General features: G+C 45.4%; 1 protein-coding gene across 2 annotated transcripts in view; it reads left to right on the top strand.

Moving 5' to 3' along the window:
- dock1 (dedicator of cytokinesis 1) overlaps positions 1 to 20,460 on the top strand; it is a 350,480-nt gene that overhangs the window by 296,162 nt on the left and 33,858 nt on the right. For both annotated transcript variants that reach the window (XM_056297765.1, XM_056297766.1), the window contains exons 41-47: positions 1,310 to 1,451; positions 2,942 to 3,023; positions 5,584 to 5,668; positions 8,451 to 8,537; positions 10,384 to 10,560; positions 11,991 to 12,074; positions 19,286 to 19,423. In XM_056297765.1, the coding sequence (XP_056153740.1) occupies positions 1,310 to 1,451; positions 2,942 to 3,023; positions 5,584 to 5,668; positions 8,451 to 8,537; positions 10,384 to 10,560; positions 11,991 to 12,074; positions 19,286 to 19,423 (795 nt within the window). The remainder of the gene's footprint in view (positions 1 to 1,309; positions 1,452 to 2,941; positions 3,024 to 5,583; positions 5,669 to 8,450; positions 8,538 to 10,383; positions 10,561 to 11,990; positions 12,075 to 19,285; positions 19,424 to 20,460) is intronic.

Here is a 20,460-nt window from a genome sequence, read left to right as displayed (position 1 = left end):
ACCATGGAACGAAAGAACAATGCAGGAAATTGTGTCTGTACTAAATGACATATGGCTCTTCTGCTTGAATAAAATCCCCATGTTAATGTTTTATTCACATCCTAGTATCCATGTTTAGCTCATTGAGTCCTCCTAAATGAATCATAAGTACCTTTCTAAGTGATGTGCATGCTGTCACCAGTAAGTGAATAGTTGAAGTGCCTGTTATCAAAGTATTGGGAACAGGTTGATGAAGGGCCCATTCAACAGCTGCAGCTCTGCTGATAAAGTGTTGATTGAAATGGCCAAGGAATTAGTCAGCTGGGCTGGTGGTTGAGTGGTTTGGAGGCCGGCTTTCCACCGGCACGACATAGCAGCTGCTTTTTATCGTGTGACGGTCGTCAACAAGCGGTACAACACTGCTCAGTTGCAGTATGTGCCTCGTGCCAGTTTGCTTAAAAATTAGCCATACTCAGGCATCCAGGTAGCGTGATGGTCTCCTCTGTTGCCTAACAACATGGGGTTCCCGGTTAGAATCTCTGTGTTACCTCTGGCTTGGTCGAGCATCCCTACGGACACAATTGGCTGTGTCTGCGGGTGGGAAGCCGGTCGGGGCACCTGTGCGGGGGAGGGTAGCGTGATCCTCCCACATGCTACGTCCCCCTGGTGAAACTCTTCACTGTCAGGGGAAAAGAAGCGCCCGGCAACTCCACATATATCGGAAAAGGCATGTGGTAGTCTGCAGCCCTCCCCGGATTGGCAGAGGGGGTGGAGCAGCGACCGGAAGGGCTCAGAAGAGTGGGGTAATTGGACGGGTACAACTGGGGAGAAAGAAAAAAATTAGCCACACTCTTTGCGAAACAGCAATGAACTCAGCTTGGCTCAATGAATAATTCAAGACGTGCCAAGAACTTGTTCTCACCTATATTGCCATTTGTTTCATATTAAAGTTATGTTAGGACCTGGCCCACATACCTGTCCAAATTATTTTGAGAACTAAAGCCGTTCTTGTCTACTAAACAACCATTAAGTACCCCAGGTTGGTCACTAACCTCTGTCTTTCCTTGCCCATCTAACATCATTAAACTCTTAGAATTTCCACCGGAGGACCTAATGTACCAGTTAAATGGCTGAATCGCTGTGTGAAGTACTGCCCTGTTCCTCTTCAGACTTTGTGCGTGTCTGTGTGTGTGCGCGTGTGTTTTAGTGAGTATATGTCAACGTTGAATGACTGCTTGACTTGTCATTGTGCAGCACATTTACCGATGTTCTGAATGATCCATACTGTCCATGTGTCCATGGCCTCACTCCGTCTTTCGTTGCTCTCCAGAACAAGATGTTCATCTACCGGGGGAAGGAGTACGAACGCCGGGAGGACTTTGAGGCTCGCCTCCTCACCCAGTTCCCCAACGCCGAAAAGATGAAGACGACAACACCACCCAGTGAGGATACCAAGGGTTCCCCTGGACAATGTATCCTCACTGAGACAAAACCATGTTCGTACTAACAAAGCTGTGCAAGTTTTATTTTTCATTCTTTAGTGTTCATACAATAATTTTAATACATCTTTTTATTTGCACTTTTTTTCCGTAAATGATTTTGTGCACCACTCATGCCATCCTCACCTGCTCATGTCAGTGATGATTTCAGCAATGTCACACACCCCCCCCCCACTGCATGTGCATTAAGATCCATGTCTCATTAAAGTACCTATTTATGAATTTACTTTTATTTTTTTAAATTTACAAGCCTAAAGATTGACATGCAAACAAATGTCCCTCATGATACTTTCTATCCATTATCCAAGCCGCTTGTCCCAATCGGGGTCACGGGATGCTGGAGCCTATCCCAACAGTCATTGGGCGGCAGGCATTGAGACACTCTGTGCAGGCCGCCAGTCCAGTGATACTTTCTATTGCTGGTATATTTAAGACAAAATCGAATCCATGAATATCAATATCATGAACATTTTTGTAGTTGCTCATTTTAATCGTTATTAGTAGGACTTTCCCAGGAAAAACTTCACACCACAAAATGTTTTCTTGTCGTCAGCCTAACAGTCAGTTGCAGGGGAGGATGACAGTGAGTTTGAAGAAGAGGGAAGCAAAGCTCATTTTGGCCAGCAAGCAGATGAGGCTGATCAGTGTCGTGAAAGATATTTACCAACACATGTTATCAGTGAACCAATCAATCAAGTTGCATTTTATATAGCACTTTTCTAGCTGTAACAGCCACTCAAAGCGCTATAAGTTATAATGTGATTGTCTAAAACCCAGGTTCAGCCATGGTTTTTGGTGGTGAAATTCCTAACACAAGCGTCCGGGTAGCATAGCAGTCTATACCGTTGCCTACCAACACGGGGATGGCCGGTTTAATCCCCGTGTTACCTCCGGCTTGTTTGGGCATCCCTACAGACACAATTGGCCGTGTCTGCGGGTGGGAAGCCGGATGTGGGTATGTGTCCTGGTCGCTGCACTAGTGCCTCCTCTGGTCAGTCAGGGCACCTGTTCGGGGGAGGAGGGGGAACTGTGGGGAATAGCGTGATCCTCCCATGTGCTATGTCCTCCGGATGAAACTCCTCACTGTCAGGTGAAAAGAAATGGCTGGTGACTCCACATGTATCAGAGGAGGCATGTGGTAGTCTGCAGCCCTCCCCGGATTGGCAGAGGGGGTGGAGCAGTGACTGGGATCAGAGAGCGAGGTGATTGCCCAGGTGCAATTGGGGAGAAGAAAGGGGAATAAAATTACAAAAAAAAAATTGCTAAAACAACAGTACTGGTGACTCATTCACTTTAAATGAATCTCTGGGACTTGGATTGTCCCAACACCACTGCAATTACCTGTATCAGCATAGGTGTCGGATAAATAAGCACAGCAATTTTCAGGATTGTAACTTGAATAAACTGCATATTGTTGTCCCTGGAAATTTGTATTTTTTTTGTCCTTAATGTTTCTGCTAAAGACATCCAGTGTTTCACAGTGAAACCCATCCTGGACCTCCCTGCCAAGTTCCAGAACAAGCCTGTCTCTGAGCAAATAATGAGGTAAACAGGGTGTCTTCTTTCCATACAAACTCATTAGTTCGCAATTACAGTGGGTTTTTCATAAATCACGCTGTGTGCTTTTTCAATCCAATGAGCTCAATTTACATTCTGCAGTCACACTTGGAGCAATTTAGAAAATTTGTGATGACACGCGGTACAACTGGAGCCTTTTCTGGAGTGTGGTGGGTAAAGGAATGGGGTGGAAGAGGCTTATAAATGTAAATTATAACAGCGGTTGTCCTCGTGGTATTTCTCCTGGTTATTAACTCTCCTCACCTCACTCTCGTTAGAAACCGTTTCTAGCATGGCACTCTTTCCCTGACGCTATTACCAAGTTGACATTGGCATTCAGGCCAAAGGTAAACATTGGCCCCAGCTACACACCCACTTGTTTGCTGCATGCCAGCCACACTCTGCATCAATCTGCTGTGCAAATAGGCTTTGATAAGTCAGGGCCTATGCCACCCAACGCAACAGTGGACTTAATTAATGGAGGTTATTTACACAGAATTTGTTATATTTTTTTCAAAGGATAGCAAATATAGCTGGGTGCTGACATTATCACATAAGCCTGTGGCACAAGTTACATCTCCCTGCATTGATCTTTCACAGCAGACTGTTGACTCATTTGCTACTTGGATCTGATTGGTATCTCTCTGTCTCTCTCTGATTTCACTGGCTTCTCCAACTTTGTCTTTCTCCCCCTTTCTCCACCCCTGCCATCTCTTTCTCCTCAATCTTTGCGGCATGGAGGTGCAGTGGTTAGCGCTGTTACCTCACAGCAAAAAAGTCCTGGGTTCGAACCCCAGGGTTATCCAACCTCGGGGGTCATCCCAGGTCGTCCATTGTGTGGAGTTTGCATGTTCTCCCCGTGTCTGCGGTGGGTTTTCTCCGGGTGCTCCGGTTTCCCCCACCATCAAAAAGACATGCATGTTAGGGTTATACTCCTGTCTGTGACCCCTGACCGAGGCAACGGGAAGAAATAACTGGAACTGGTCCCCGGGTGCTGCATGGCGGCTGCCCACTGCTCCTAGCGACACAGCTAGGATGGGTTAAATGCAGAGAGGAATTTCCCAACGGGGATCAATAAAGTATCTCAAAATCAAAATTAAAAGAAAAAAAAATCAAAATCTCTCTTTCTCAGTGTCCCCCTCCTGTCTTTCACTGTCTTCCTCCATCTCATGTTTTTCTAGTTTTCTCTGTCGGTACTTCTGTCTCCTCTTAACTTTTTTCCTCTCCTGTTTGGTGTAAAAGATCAGGGGTTCATGGCGGTGAGACTGAACCCAGTGAGCCAAATAGTTTACCACCAGAGTATACCACCGTCTGTCCCTACTTTGTCCAAATTGTGCCATCGGATTATCTCCAGTCCACCAGTTAAAATACTATAAAACTCTTAATTGAACTGGCAGAGCTGCTTTAAAGCCACTTTATTGTAATATGTTTTTTCGATAGGGGGCTCCAAGGCTCAGCTTCCGGGGCTCAAACCGTGCTCTCCCTTGGCTGAATTGGGCGTGAGCTTTGTCACGTTCCTCGAGTACAACGTTGACGGTTGCAGTGGCGCAACAGAGAGAAATATCAGATTTTTGGGTCCGACAGACGTGGCAGTGAGTCAAGTGCCAACGGGGGTCCTGAATCTAGGCTTCCCATCCTTTTTGAATGGCACACAGGGCTCGTGTGCTCTGTAGCTCTGCCAGCGGTGCAAAAAAAAAAAAAATGAAGAACGGATGCCTTTCATCAGGGAACCATTAACAATCACACACGTTCAAAGTGGTGAAGCCTCATTTGAACGTGTGCCTATAGCTACGGCTACAAACAAAGATGTTTGAAAAGTTTGAAACGGCATCCATTCTTTTAATATTTTATTCATGTCAGTTTGATAATAAAGTTAAACTTGACTCAGCGAAACCATATGGCATGTTTTAGGAAAAGGGAAAACGCAATATGTTTTTGCTTGGATAAGAGTTATTCGCTGATTTCCACTGGAATCCTTTCTGAATATGAATACCTGGGTTTGTGTCTCCACAGGGGTACACAAGAGAAAGAGAGAACTGGAAATAATTGTGTGCATCAGTGTTGAACTGTGCCAATGTAGCCTACACGTCCATGTACAATGAGAATATGCCGGAATTTGCCTGTACGTCTCAGACAGTTGTTCCCCGTGGCAGCTTGTAACAGCCTCGCAATATAATTCTGTCGGTGTGAGTAGTCTGTTAACCTGACTTGGGGAGGTTCATCCCTGCCAGTGATGTGCCTGCATCGTGTGTCTGCTGCCTCTCTGCACATCGGACTAAGAGAACTGGCTCTGGGTGGGTGGGTGGGAAGGTATGCCTCTGAGCCCCGAAATTGAATTTATTCCCCATGTAAATGAATCCAATTCTGCTCCAGAGAGTCAAGTCGAAATCAACACGCTAAATGCCATAGCTCTTGGCAAATCCAATATAGAGCCACTGTGTCCTGTGTTTGACCAGGAGCAAAGCAATCAACCTTTGAATCAAGCCGTAGATTGCCCATAACGCTTTTAATTTACCCGTGTGCTGGCTTTCCCCCCCCCCCCCCACAGCTTCTATACCGTAAATGAAGTCCATAAATTCCAGTATTCCAGACCAGTGAGGAAGGGAGAGAAGGACCCGGACAACGAGTTTGCGGTAACTGCCATTTTGTTTTTGTTCTTTTTTCCCCCATTAATTGAACGTCATTGTCTTATGTATACCCTCCGTAAGTGTTTTTGTTTTTGTTTTTTTTTCCTGTAAAATTACCACAAACAAATTGGTTCACTTGAACCAATTTGTAGTTGCTGCTGGCAATATTGTGCCCCCCACCACCCCATCCCCTGGTAAGGGTGTAGACTTTTTAGCATCAATGGAGGTAATTTTAGTAATGTTCATCATTTTAGTAATGCATGCAAATGAATTAAATTCAGTAAGCCTTGCTCTGCATTTTGGTATACACTGGAGATCATTCACATCTGACTTAAGCTAAACAAAGTTACATCATCATCTAATTAAATACACCGGCACTGGGCGTATGGGTGGTGTGGCGGTCTATTCCGTTGCCTACCAACACGGGGCTCTCCGGTTTGAATCCCCATGTTACCTCCGGCTTGGTCGGGCAGCCCTGCAGACACAATTGGCTGTGTCTACGGATGGGAAACCGGATGTGGTTATGTGTCCTGGTCGCTGCACTAGCTCCTCCTCTGGTCGGTTGAGGCGCCTGTTCAGGGGGGAGGGGGCAACAGGGGTAATAGCGTGATCCTCCCACATGCTACGTCCCGCTGGTGAAAATCCTCACTGTCAGGTGAAAAGAAGCGACTGGCGACTCCACATGTATCGGAGGAGGCATGTGGTAGTCTGCAGCCCTCTCCGGATCGGCAGAGGGGTTGGAGCAACGACCGGGACAGCTTGGAAAATAGGGTAATTGGCCGAGTACAATTGGGGAGAAAAAATACATCGAAACTTTTCACAAGAGACTGGAGAGTTGATGTGAGGGTATTATCTAATGGATGAATGGTAGCAGTTGGTTGATCAGGATGCACATAGCTGACATTCCTACGCTTGGCTTGAGCAGCTAGACGATGAGTTTTCTTTGTGTGTTTGCGACCAGGAGCTGCTGTAGAGCCAGAGGTTGCAGGGGGCTCATCTCGAACTGGTGTTTTGCACACCACTTTGTTAGCCAAATCTTGAAGCTGCGAGAGATCCATCCCCAGAGCCAGAGTAATACCCCAGGCTTTTAACCTCTCCAGAATTTCTGAACCTGATTCTCTTTGCTGAGCCACAATCCGAGTACTGCAACGAGCTGTTGATGAGATAGAAGCCATTTCAAATAAGTCAGCGTTGATCAGATCAGACCTGTGATGGACTGGCAGCCTGTCCAGGGTGTCTCCCCGCCTGCCGCCCAGTGACTGCTGGGATAGGCTCCAGCATCCCCATGACCCTGAGTAGGATAAGCAGTTTGGATAATGGCTGGATGGATGATGAGATCAGTTTCTGAGTCTGACCTCATAAAATAAGACGACAGCCCGAGGAGTTTAACAAAAAAGCAAAGTGTAAACTCGCCATACACGCCCTGCACGATGACCGATGCTCTCATAACAAGCAACACGGATATTTCCTTGTCACTATCACTTCAGCATAGTGAAATTGATGCATTTTGTCCATTACCCAGACCTCCTCAGTTATGCTGGCAGACTGATTAGAAACTCCCACCCACCTGCCAGAGAGCTCTCTGTGAAGATATTGCTAAAATGGCACACTGCATCAAAGCGATTAAAACCTTTCGATGTTTCATATCATATGGTTAATTTCCCATCCCTCTAGTCCTTACTGTTGTGTGGTAGAACTGATGCTCTTTTGTACATTTCAACACAATTCACTTAATTGTTCGAATGAGAATACCATCTTGTTGTCTTCTTTTACGGATGCACTCATGGAAAAAGCCTGTTTTTTTAATCTCCCCCCACCTCCCAAGGGAAATAATTGCTTTTCTTTAACCGTGTTTTGTCTCGCTCTTCTTCTTTTTTTTCTTACTTCCTCCCTTTCTTTTAAGATTTTGAGTTATTATTTCAACCCCAGTAGGGTACGCTTGATGTATGAGAGGAGAGTCCCTCTCATTTGGGTTGTCTGTGAGTGGGGCCTTAATTAGCTGCCATCCAGGCAGGCCAGTGAAGGAAAAGGTAGAGGTTCTCATCAACAGATGAAACAAAGACAGAGTCTATTCCGCCTACACTGCTCCCACCAGCCTGCCTTTGATGGGCTTTTAGTGAACAGCCATTACATCACCTCACTCTTGTTTATGTAACAGCAGCCCTAAAGCTCATTAAAAATTATATTTGAAGGGCGTCTGGGTGGCGTAGTGGTCTATTCCATTGCCTACCAACACAGGGATTGCCGGTTCGAATCCCCGTGTTATCTGCGACTTGGTCAGGCATCCCTACAGACACAATTGGCCGTGTCTGCAGGTGGGAAGCCAGATGTGTGTGTCCTGGTCGCTGCACTAGCGCCTCCTCTGGTTGGTCAGGGCGCCTGTTCGGAGGAGAGGGGGAACTGGGGGAATAGCATGATCTTCCTACGTGCTATGCCCCCCTGGCGAAACTTCTCACTGTCAGGTGAAAAGAAGCGACTGGCGACTCCACATGTATCAGAGGAGGCATGTGGAGCCTCAAGTAGGAGTCTGCAGCCCCCCCCCCCCCCCCCGGCTCGGCAGAGGGGGTGGAGCAGAGACCAGGACGGCTCGGAAGAGTGGAGTAATTGGCCGGATACTTTTGGGGGGGGGGTTAAAAAAAAAATGTATGTGTGTGTGTGTGTGTGTGTTTGAGCATAGCAACTGCTCATTCATTTCCCTAATAAACTCTTCGAGCGTTTCACCCAATCTTCCTGTCAGCGCTCAGAGCATCCAAACCTGTTAATTGCATTATCATTTTTTTCCCTGCAGAACATGTGGATCGAGAGGACCACCTACACAACAGCTTATAAACTACCCGGCATTCTGCGCTGGTTCGAAGTCAAGTCGGTCTCCACGGTGAGTATGAAGGGCCTGTGTGCCAAAGCAGGTCCTCTTAATCAGATTAGGATCTGTGGGCCTTGCAGCAAGACAATCAATATGATTTCTCCACTTAAGCAGTGTAGACAGTGGAGTGGACCAAGGCATGCTGGTCCCCGAACAAACATCAGGGCACGTTCTTTCTCTGCCAGGGGCCCCTCATTGATTTACCCGGCACTGTGTAACAGCCTGTTTCCGTGGAAAATAGCTACGCAGCAGAAACCACAATAGAGCAGAAAGGCCACCGGGTTCAGAACTCTCACACTGTTGATTTTCTCCCTTATAGAATTACCTGAATTGCTGTATTGAAAAACTGGGGAGAGGTTGATCAGTGGTGGTTCTTACCGCAGCAAATGACTTCAGGGCTTACAGAAGTACTTGAAACCAACTTCCCTCCACGTTGCTGAAACTCAGTTTATTGTTATTAATTTGTCTCCCTTATCTTGATTCCAGGTCCACAAGTCCCCTTGTTTGGTTTAGTTGTTATCACAGTGCAACCCAGTGGGAAGATTGAGCAAGCAGCAATGAGTACAGTAGTATTATCTGGAGGACAGGCACTGCTAATGGTATCAATAAAAGCCCAGACACCTGAATAATCCTTTTTATTGTTTCATTAATTTGTCCAAAAACAAATGCGCTACTTAGCGTAATTAGCCTGACTTAGTATTCTGCAATCAATTACACTTTCTTTGTTGCTTTGATTAGTCCCTTTTCTTTTCAGCACCGGTGAATAGCCTGAGAAAAGGTCATATCTCTCTCCCCAGTGTTTCTCTAATGTATTTTCTGTACAGGCTCTTCTTGGCTATCTTAAGCAGGGCTGGCTACTACCATCTATCTGTAAGGCTGATGTTGTGTTCACAGTCCGTTAAGAGCCCAGCCAACACACACCATGCTGTCAGGGCATTTCGCTCATTTACACTGCACCTTTTAATCAATATGTCCTAAGTGCAGCCATTACACTATATGAGAGTGATATGCACTAACCCCTGATTCCACACGGTAAAGATTTTATTCTCCATTTGTTCATGGATGAGGTGTCTTCCTGCAGCCTGGGTCGAAAAAAAACATTTTAGGAGCAGCTTGCCCTCCAGAAGTCATGCTGTTCATGTAAAGCTGTGAGATTCACAAAGCTCAAGCCTGCCATCTGACAATGCTTTATAACAAGCTAGTCTGGTACAAGATAGACCAGATTGGAGATTTGTCACTTTGGCACAACATCCTATCTCTATTTTTGAGCTGGGGCCTAAATTTAACATTTACTTAGTCAAGCCACATGTTTCTCCCACTCTCCCATTAGCAGTCTGAGGAAAACCTTGTTTTGTTTGTTGTTTTGTCTCGCTAAATCATGAGATTGCCGTGTGCGCTGTTTCATAGATTAGTGTAGAATCCCCATGCACATGTGCAGGGAAATTATTATTAGACTGACATTCAGATTTTAAGCTACTGTGGGGCAGACATGGCCAAATAATTTCTCTTCCCCCGATTCACCAATTATATTTTGTTGATGTGGGAATTGAAATTCCTCTACACTCTGTGCTATCTGTCTTCATTTGGCAGGTTCAAGTTCATGTATAGGCAGCAGAGAAAAAGATTCATAGCTGCCCTATCCTACATGATTTATGTATGTAGTTAAGAGTTTCCAAGCCCATCCTCTAATAACCTATCCCTAGTCGTTAAAAACAAATGAATCTGTTAGATTGTTGTGGTTGAGGGTCACACAAAAGATGGTGGTGGTGGTGTGTGTGTGTGCGGCATGAAATAGATTGATACAGGTGAATAAATGTTGTGAATATATGATGACATCTTCACTTCCTGCATTGCACAGGAGGAGATAAGTCCATTGGAGAACGCCATTGAAACCATGCAGCTAACTAATGAAAAGATCAGCAGCATGGTGCAGAGACATCTCAGCGATCCCAACCTTCCCATTAACCCCCTCTCCATGCTGCTCAATGGTATTGTGGATCCAGCCGTCATGGGAGGTTTTACTAACTATGAAAAGGTAAAGGTCATTATAAAGATAGCTTTCAAGTGCCTCACTCGTATTCTGTCAGCTTTATACTCCTCTCACCTTCATTAAAAAAAAAAAAAATTAGGGCATCCGGGTAGTGTAGTGGTCTATTCCTTTGCCTAACAACACAGGGATCGCCGATTCGAATCCCCGCATTACCTTCGGCTTGGTCGGGCGTCCCTACAGACAATTGGCCGTGTCTGCAGGTGGGAAGCCGGATGTGGGTGTGTGTCCCGGTCACTGCACTAGCACCTCCTCTGGTCGGTCGGGGCACCTGTTCGGTGGGGAGGTGGAACTGGGAGGGAATAGTGTGATCCTCCCACTCACTACATCCCGCTGGTGAAACTCCTCACTGTCAGGTGAAAAGAAACGGCTGGCGACTCCACATGTATCAGAGGAGGCATATGGTAGTCTGCAGCCCTCCCCGGATTGGCAGAGAGGATGGAGCAGCGACCGGGACGGCTTGGAAGAGTGGGGTAGCTGGCCAAGTACAATTGGGGAGGAAAAGGTGAAAAAATAATTATAATAAAAATCACTCAGGGAAATCATTGCCCGCCTAATGTTACACTGCTTAAATTAAAGATGCTCAGCTGTTAAAATCTTTTGCCAAAAACACTGCACATCCCAGCACATTCACATGCCTTTGTGGAACTGTATCAAGAGAGAACTCAAATTTTCTCACACTTGCCTTGGTTTGTGTTCACGCTGTTTCAATCATGAAAGCCCCCCCCCCCCCGAAGCACACTATATGCTGCATATTCAATGAGCTTAACCCCTCGTACCGTCAATGTTCACAGCAACGTTCTTCATCATTTCACATAATACCACTCAAACATTGTTTGCCTCATCATCTGGCAAGTACTAAAAACATCTGTTTGATTTGAGCCGTGAGTTTCTTCACTCGAAGGGCTCAACCTCATCTTGTCGAATTTATCCATTCTTTCTTCCCTGCTGTTCCCAGTGGTTTGTGGCCTACGTGTACCACCAGCAACTCATCTTCAGGGGAACCTGTCTTACCTTATGTTCGACAATAAAGCAGTCATAGCCGGTTAGTTTCAGTTATATATCACTGCTTGGAATGGATTCATATGTGTCAGCTGAAACAATGTGGTATGAGCCAGAGAAGGAGCAACGCATGAATCCTTTGCCCCGGGTCAGTTCTTCCCCTGAGTGAAATAGTGGCAGGGATGGAGGAGAGACGGATGACACCTCTTGTTATTGCTTCCACACACACACACACACCCCTCCTTCATTGCTCTTTCTCCTCTCTTCCCACCCTGCTGTCTTTTCCATCCTCCCCATCTTCTTCCTCCGCCTTCTCCATTCTCTACACTGCTTCTCCCCAGAGCCCCACTCCCTTTTACCCCCCCCCCAAAAAAAAGCCCTCTGATCGCCCCTGTTTCTTCTCCTTCCCTGTTCAGGCCTTCTTCAATGACAAGTACATGCAGGAGCACATTGAGGACCTGGAGAAGATTGCAAAGCTCAAGGACCTCATCGCCTGGCAGGTGAGGCTGATGCGTAGAACAGTGAATCTGTTTGTATATGTGTGAGAGAGAGAGAGAATGGAGGGAGGCAGTGGAGGGGAGATCACATGTTGTGGACTTGGTAGAGATTGCCTGTCCCATTGGGTTTTTAAGTCCTGACTGAGCACATTGCCCCATTTGAAAGCACTGTGGCCTCTCAGCGAGCATTACCCAGAATAAGACTTTAGCAGAGGACTTGAAGGAGGAAGAGATTAGCAAACCATCACTGAGGACAGTAACTGAGCAGAGCGGGGGGGGGGGGGATAGTTCAGTGGAGATTACAGCCCAGCAGTGTGCTGAAGCAAGCAGTCCAAAGTTGGGTAGACCGCTCCATGAGAGAGAGAGGGAGATAGCAGCCTGGTCATTGTGCACGCGGTGTGCCGTCAGTGAGCCCAAAGGAAGTGCCCACACAGACAAGAAATGCACATGCACACTCATAAACACACACCGTTAAGCTACGACTCAAGCACACCACATACACACACACGATTTAGCTGCCTACTGTGAGACTTGACAAGAGTTTTAGCAAGCTCCTAGTGGCTCATGCTATTGGATCAAGTAACTCTTTTCTCTCTGTTATCCCTGGTTTTAACAATAGAAAAGCTCACAGATGTACCAACAAGCATTTTTAGTTTCATTTACATTGTAAGTGCGACAGTGTAATCCTTCCATGACTTCCCCCAAATGTTAAAGCTCTAAAGGTGTGTTTGTGGTATTCTATAAAATTAACTTGCTAAGTAAATACTGGCCATTTTTTAGATGCAAAGCGCCTCGTGGACTTGGAAAGGAACCCACTCTCTCTTTCCCATGCTCATGATTAGCTAGTCTGTCTTTTAAGGGGGGGTTGTTCAGCCCTATGCTAATCCCCTTCAGATGGATCATATCATTTTGCCTCTTGTGAGCTTTGTGCAATTCTGTAATGAAATATGCCCTCATCAGCATCATGTCCACTGAACACAAAGAATAACACCGCGTGTGCCAATTGGAAACCTTTTTGCAAAAAAAGCATTGATAGTGTTGGTGCCAGAGGTGAGTGCTTGGCTAGCACTGTGTGAAATCAGACTGCTGAGTGCTGGGAGAGGATACTCGATAGTTGTTGCTTCTTCGTCAGGGGTGGAACTTAAAGAGTTTTGTGCACTAACCAACCGGGCTAGTGAAGCAGAAATTTTACTAGCCCAGACAAAAAAAAATAAAAATAAAAATCTTAGCCCACAATATACGCTGTATTTTTCAAGTATAAACAGGGGGATTCTGATGTCATATATATATCTACATATACACTACATGGCCAAAAGTATGTGGACGCCCCCTGTAATTAGTGGGTTGAGCTATTTCAGCCACACCCATTGGCAAAAAGAAACATAAACTCAACCACGCAGCCATGCAGTCTCCATAGACAAACATCAGCAGTAGAATGGGTCGTACTGAAGACCTCAGTGCCTTTAAACATGGCACTGTCATAGGATGCCACCTTTCCAACAAGTCAGTTGGTCAAATTTCTGCCTGCTAGATCTACCCGGTCAACTTTAAGCTCACAGAATGGAAACACCAAGTGCTGATCAAGTCTTTGTCACATGTGCAAAATAACATCATACCTGAACGTACCTAAGTCATACCTGAACAATGAGATGCTTTTGATTAGGGGTCAGGTCAGCAACGTATCCAAAAATAGATAATAACATTAATTAACATTAACATAGCATTAGGTGGCGCAGTGGTTAGCGCGGCCGCCTCACAGCAAGAAGGTCCTGGGTTTGAGCCCCGGGGTTGTCCAACCTTGGGGGTCGTCCCGGGTCGTCCTCTGTGTGGAGTTTGCATGTTCTCCCTGCGTCTGCGTGGGTTTCCTCCGGGGGCTCCGGTTTCCTCCCACAGTCTAAAGACATGCAGGTCAGGTGAATCGGCCATGCTAAATTGTCCCTAGATGTGAATGTGTTTTGGCCCTGTGATGGACTGGTGGCCTGTCCAAGGTGTCTCCCCACCTGCCGCCCAATGACTGCTGGGATAGGCTCCAGCATCCCCGCGACCCTGGGTAAGGGTAAGCGGTTTGGATAATGGATGGATGAATAACTAGCATTAATAACATAGCATTGATAAATAACATAACTTTAATAATATTAGGCATTAATAGAAGATAAAGTAAATTGTGCTAAATAAAATAAAAAACCTAGTAGAGAAACCATATGAGAGAAGAGCCGCTCCGCAAATCCAATGACAAAATGTTGAATCAAAGTTTTTTTTTTATCATCCGCACTGTATTAGTGTTCATCCTTTTGTTTGTTTGTCTGCTTGGGTTTCTCCTCTTTGCTTTGACAAAGTAGATGTCGCTTTTGTTTATGCCTTGGTCCCACCCCTCCATCCTAATTGGTTGGTGGAGCAAGAGGTGACATTGATGAGCCGTGGCTTCACTGAAATTTAAAATTGTTCCAACTTCCAACTAGGAGAGCGCTCACAGCGTTAACCTCTGAATGAGGTCAAGTCCCTGCATTGGAATGAAAGAAGGAAAGGTCAAAAGCATGACCTTTTCATAAAAGAAGACACAAAATCACAAGATGAGAAAACAATAGAACGCCATACTAAAATTACAATACCAAATTTCCATAGAAAACAATATTGAACTTGCAGGTGGGCACACAGCCTAATTGATAATACTTACTAACTTACTTGCTTGGACTCAATACTGATAATGCTTCACACCTATATATTCTGGGGGGGGGGTGGGTTCTGCAAAAGTACTCTATTGTCACCAGACAAAGTAGGATTCATTGTTATTTAGTGTTGGTACAACTCTATGAATGTCACTTGTCTCCTCCAGCATTCAAATTAATCCCACAAGGCAAATTAAAGGAATCTCTAAGTTTATGGATATCTTAAATTATAGAGACGACCTTTCGTTGCTATGTGATCGCCTGCCTGGTTTTTATTCTATTTTCTTATATTTGTCCTTTTGGCAAGGTTAGCTCCATGCATAATGTGAAGAAGTAATGAGTATATTTCTCTCCATACAAATATATTTTAGAAATAAAAAGGCTTGATGGCCGTTTATGTTTCTGGGAAAACAATGCACTGCAATCTGAAGCTTTGCTGTATAGAGTTTGCGACCATTTGTTCATAATTTGTTGGAAACTGTGGCTGCAGACATCAGCTTTATTGTTTGAAATTTAATTATCACTGCTTGGCCGTACAGCAAACGTCAAGTGTCTGGCCTTTTTAGTTCGAAAGATAATTTGAAACCTTAGAAATGTTAAAAAGCTGTAATGCAGCTATTTAATTGCAATTTAAATGTGAAAACGAATAAAATGAATACCGGTAACAGTGTTTCCACGTTTTATATAGACTAACTTGTGATACCTAGAAGAGCGGAACAGTGGGAAATTGCTTTGCAATGTTCTACCATTAGTTCAAGTAAATCCGGGTGCTCCGGTTTCCTCCCACAATCCAAAGACATGTAGGTCAGGTGAATCGGCTATACTAAATTCTAAGTGTGTGTGTGTGTGTGTGTGTGTGCGCGCCCTGGCGGCCTGTCCAGGGTGTCTCCCCGCCTGCCACCCATTGACTGCTGGGATAGGCTCCAGCATCTCTGCGACCCTGAGAGCAGGATAAGTGGTTCAGATAATGGATGGATGGTTGGTCCTGCGATTTATACAATGTAATTAAGTCGGATGAATACACTGCATTTCAACTAAGGCCACTAGATGGCAGTGTTTAATCTGTGACTCAATTGAAAATACTGTACTACCATATAAATGTGACTTATACACTAAAGTGACTTTTTTTTTCCTCGCAACAATGCTTTTTTTTTTTTTTTTTTTTTGCTGAGTGCGTCTTATACTCCGATCCGACTTGTAGTCCGGGAAATACGGTAAAAGAAACTCCATTGCATACCCCAGCCATACCCAAGCTTCTACATAAAGATAAATGGGTTGTCGCTGCTCAGCAACAGAGGCAGGTAAGAAATGTCCTCTACATTGTGTTAAGCAAGTGTTTGATAACAGAGGAGAGACAAGACGGTGTCTTCCACTGGCACAAAAGGAGCGATGAAATCTGTTGTTGTGTTCATCACAGAGATGTGACACAGAGAGAAAACGAATGACACTTGTGAAGCCCACACCAAACAGAGGCAGGGGGGAACTTGCAAGAGCATCAGCGTTCTCCCTGCCAGAACCAGCACACACTTGTTTGCCTCTTACCTCAAATCTGTCCAAACAAGACAAATGAAGGAAGGCTCCCTCCTGTCAACAAATTAAACAGGGAAAAATTAGCCTGCGTGTGGCTGCTATTCTCCAATACCCATCATCCCTGTCTAGTAATTACAGCGGGTATGAGCAACTGGGCATCGTGAAATGAATAGTTAGAAACCCTATCTGGCATATACATGTAAGATTATCCAGCAGCAATCATGCATTGTCTCGGTGTGGTGATGGGAATTCTGGACAGCCGCCCAGTAAAAGTGTGTCTTGCCCTACTAATAGTTGTCAAGTGCAGCAGGGAGTGTTCAATACAACTAATCAAAGAGCTGAGTGGACCCTCTCCAATATATCATGAGGCATAGGGTATTACCATTATATCGGCATGTATTAATAGGAGTTAGGGACATATAGGTAAAAATCACATGTGTTTATTTCGACATTTTTTTATGCAATGTGTATGTGCAAGCGGGTATGGAAACTTTCAGCCAAGGTGTGCTCTGCAATATAATTATTTCAGTGCAGCCACAAAGTAGAGTTCTGTTGCTATGCCGCCACTCTCGTGTTATATCATCCTGAGGTCTATAAAAAGATGTGGGTATCCTGGGAGACATGAATCTTGCTTCAGCTTTCTCATTGTTTTTTTTTCTTTCCTTCCTGCCTCGATCTTCATTTCTCCTTCTCGCCCTCCCTCCTTCCGCCGCTCTCAGCTCCCCCGCCCTCACACCAATACGCTCTCTCCTTTTCTGAGAGTTCCCACTGGTGATGATGAAGGTGCTCAATATCGGGGAAATCCTCACAGGGTGCCTGTGCCCTTCCCTCATTTATCTAACTGTGCCAGTTTGGGTATTGTGGAGCAGTAACAACCACTCTGGGACTGTAATATTCTGGATTGTGTACTAAACATGCCACGGCAGCACCTCCACGGTCATTCTGCCATCGTCATACATTGCTGTTTAAAGTACAATGGCGATTGAACACGCCTGGGACCTGAAGGTATCTGTGTAAATCAGCTTGTTCAATCGGAAAATATCTACGCTCCACATTTGTTTTATGATTTACGTGACACGTGACGAAACCACCGCTGCACTTGAAGCAAACGTGAAAATGGAAAATGCTCTGTTTGGGAACGTTGCAAAATATTGCGTCACATGAAAGCAATGGAGTGCTGTGCGCGAGCTGAGAGGAGTCAAAGTCTGTTAGTAGCCCACTGTGAAGGGTCTGTTTCCCCACAGACACATGGAACAAAGGAGGCCAGGCTTTGGGGAAAAGCAGAGGGCAACGCAGAAACACACATGCAGGCTGACTCCTCTCACCCCTCCTCATGGTTGCCTGCTTCTTCTATCAGATGCAACACTTTGTGCTCTGAACAGCTGCTTTATTCCACTCACTATGAATTGTGGTGAATTTGTTAGCCATAAAAGCTACTCTACGGGCGTCCGGGTGGCGTAGCAGTCTATTCCGTTGCCTACCAACACGGGGATCGCCGGTTCGAATCCCCATGTTACCTCCGGCTTGGTCGGGCATCCCAAAAGACACAATTAGCCATGTCTGTGGGTGGGAAGTCGGATGTGGGTATGTGTCCTGATCGCTGCACTAGTGCCTCCTCTGGTCAGTAGTGTAATCCTCCCACGCGCTACGTCTCCCTGGTGAAACTCCTCACTGTCAGGTGAAAAGAAGCAGCTGGCGACTCCACGTGTATCGGAGGAGGCATGTGGTAGTCTGCAGCCCTCCCCGGATTGGCAGAAGGGGTGGTGCAACGACCGGGGCAGCTCGCAATAGTGGAATAATTGGCCGGGTACAATTGGGGAGAAAAGGGGGGAAAATCCCCCCTCCCCCCAAAAAAAGCTACTGTACTTGAGATGAAGCATGAGATGCACTTTCCAGTTTAGTGTATGCCCGCTTTTCACATCTATAAATGCGCCAGTCTTTACGACTGAGCCTGATAATATGAAAGTTTACATTAAGTCCCCTTTTTGTGTTTGCTTATTCGTAAGTGTAGAATGCAGGGGCTGCCTTTTCTTTTACTCACGTCAATGTTTCTCACTTATAATGGCGACACGGCCAAGTGAATCTGTGTTTTTGAGAGGGGTAAAAGAAAAGGCAGCGCAGATCTAGATGTGACAACTTTGCAGATTCTTGGTAATCTGCTGTTGTTCTACATCACAATGAAAAACCTGCCCAGCAGACCGGATACACAAGATGCCAGGTTTGTGCAGAGAAAAAAAAAATGTAACTGCATTTTCATCCAGTTAGTGGAAGAAAAAAAAATCACTGAAATGCTTGATCCCTGTGGGATGTCACCTCCTCTTGCCAGATGTAGTCAGCAGCACTTGCTGATTCTGTGGTACCGGGGTTGCCTAATTGCTATTTTTCAGCGATTTTAGTCTCTCTCTCTGTCTCTCTCTCTCTCGTCACTGTCACATGTTTGAATTATTATGAGCCAAGCTTTCCATACTGTGCTAAGGGAAAAGCCTCAATGTGTAGATAATGATGCATGGTCTCCTCTGCCATCAGCTGTGGAGAGGAATACATTCATCATGCACATGTGCTCCTTCATGGACTGTGCTGTGTCAGGCCTCTGTGTGTTCCCGCTTTCTTGTCATATTTAATCAACTAGTGTAATGAAGACCACTCCTTAATAGGTTATCTGAAGCCGTTTAAAACTTGCACACACTAACTGATTCATCTCCCGGTAGGATGAGGGTTATGATAAGGCAGCCCCTTTGCTGCACGCCCACACACACACACACACACACACACACACACACACACACACACACACACACACACACACACACACACACACGCCATATTTGATTGGTTATACTAAGCATGCACAGCCCAGGGGCTAATGTCATGGGGGTCACCTGGGATTAAAGCACAAAGATGGTAGTCTAGTCTCTGACAGAACAGAGAACTGAAATTCTGCCTACCCCCCATCTTTCCATGGTATGTTGAGTCTAATGAGTGGGACGCTGCCATTTTGCCCCCCCCCCCCCCCCACAGATTCCCTACCTGGCCGAGGGAGTCCGCATCCACGGAGAGAAGGTCACGGAGGCACTCAGGCCTTTTCACGACCGCATGGAGGCCTGCTTCAAGCAGCTGCGGGAGAAGGTGGAGAAACAGTATGGAGTAAAGACTTTGGTAAGAGCGTTTCCATTTACCTGACCTTTACTTTACCCAACAGGAGCCTTGTAACAGCTTTTTAACTTTATCTTATCACACAAATGGAATCTAATGACCTCTTTTATGTTGCACGTTCATGAAAATCAGGCGAAAATCTCAGTTGTGAGCAATAATCCATTTTTATTTTGGCCATAAAAGTCTACTTCCATGATTTGATAAAGTAAAAACGTAGAGTTTATTATATGAAAAGAAATGGTTTAAAGTCCCCAAGTCTGTGATTGTTCTTTTGGGCTGCAATTTCATCTCTAATCTTTCCATCTGGGTGGTTTCAGAGCTGCTTTTATAGTTTGTAGTCCATATCCTCACTTTTCAAGACTATCTCAACTCAGTTTGTTGCCTACCAAGCACCTGGCAGGAGAGACTGACGTCTCTCTTTCAGAAAATGTATTGGCTGTTATATGGTGTGAGTATTAAGTGTCACTGGAAATGCCTGCGAAAAGCAATTAACAGATAGACCCATTTTAAGGTAGTGGTATCACCCGGAAGCTCTCAAGGGGACTTACACAAGTGCTTTATTTTTGCCTGTGTTATTCCCTCCAAATGGAGTTGTTATTCATATCCCTCAGAGATCAGTTTTGGCTGATCTTGTACGTGCAGCAGCAGGGATGTTACCTTTTAAAGAGCAAAGTGCTGCCAGGGAATACCTCTCATAGCTCTCCTCCACTGCTGATATAATTGTTGCTTGGTCAAGCTTTTCTCCGAATCTCGCCTTGGTGAAGAGGCCATCACTCACTTAAAAATGAAAGGGCGGTGACCTTTCAGATGAGAGAAAATCCAGCACTTATCTGGGCATGATATTGAGGTTGTTCCATCAAATATGTGGTCTCCTCTGTCTTACTTTGAAGAAGCACTTAAAAAAACTTTCAAAAGTACTTTATTTAAGGACGTCCGGGTGGCGTGGCGGTCTATTCCGTTGCCTGCCAGCACGAGGACCTTCAGTTTGAATTCCCATGTTGCCTCCGGCTTGGTCGGGCGTCCCTGCGGACACAGTTGGC

The sequence above is a fragment of the Lampris incognitus genome, chromosome 17, assembly GCF_029633865.1.
Source record: "Lampris incognitus isolate fLamInc1 chromosome 17, fLamInc1.hap2, whole genome shotgun sequence".
In the NCBI taxonomy this organism is placed as follows: Eukaryota; Metazoa; Chordata; class Actinopteri; order Lampriformes; family Lampridae; genus Lampris; species Lampris incognitus.
This window is presented reverse-complemented; position numbering and strand designations above follow the sequence as displayed.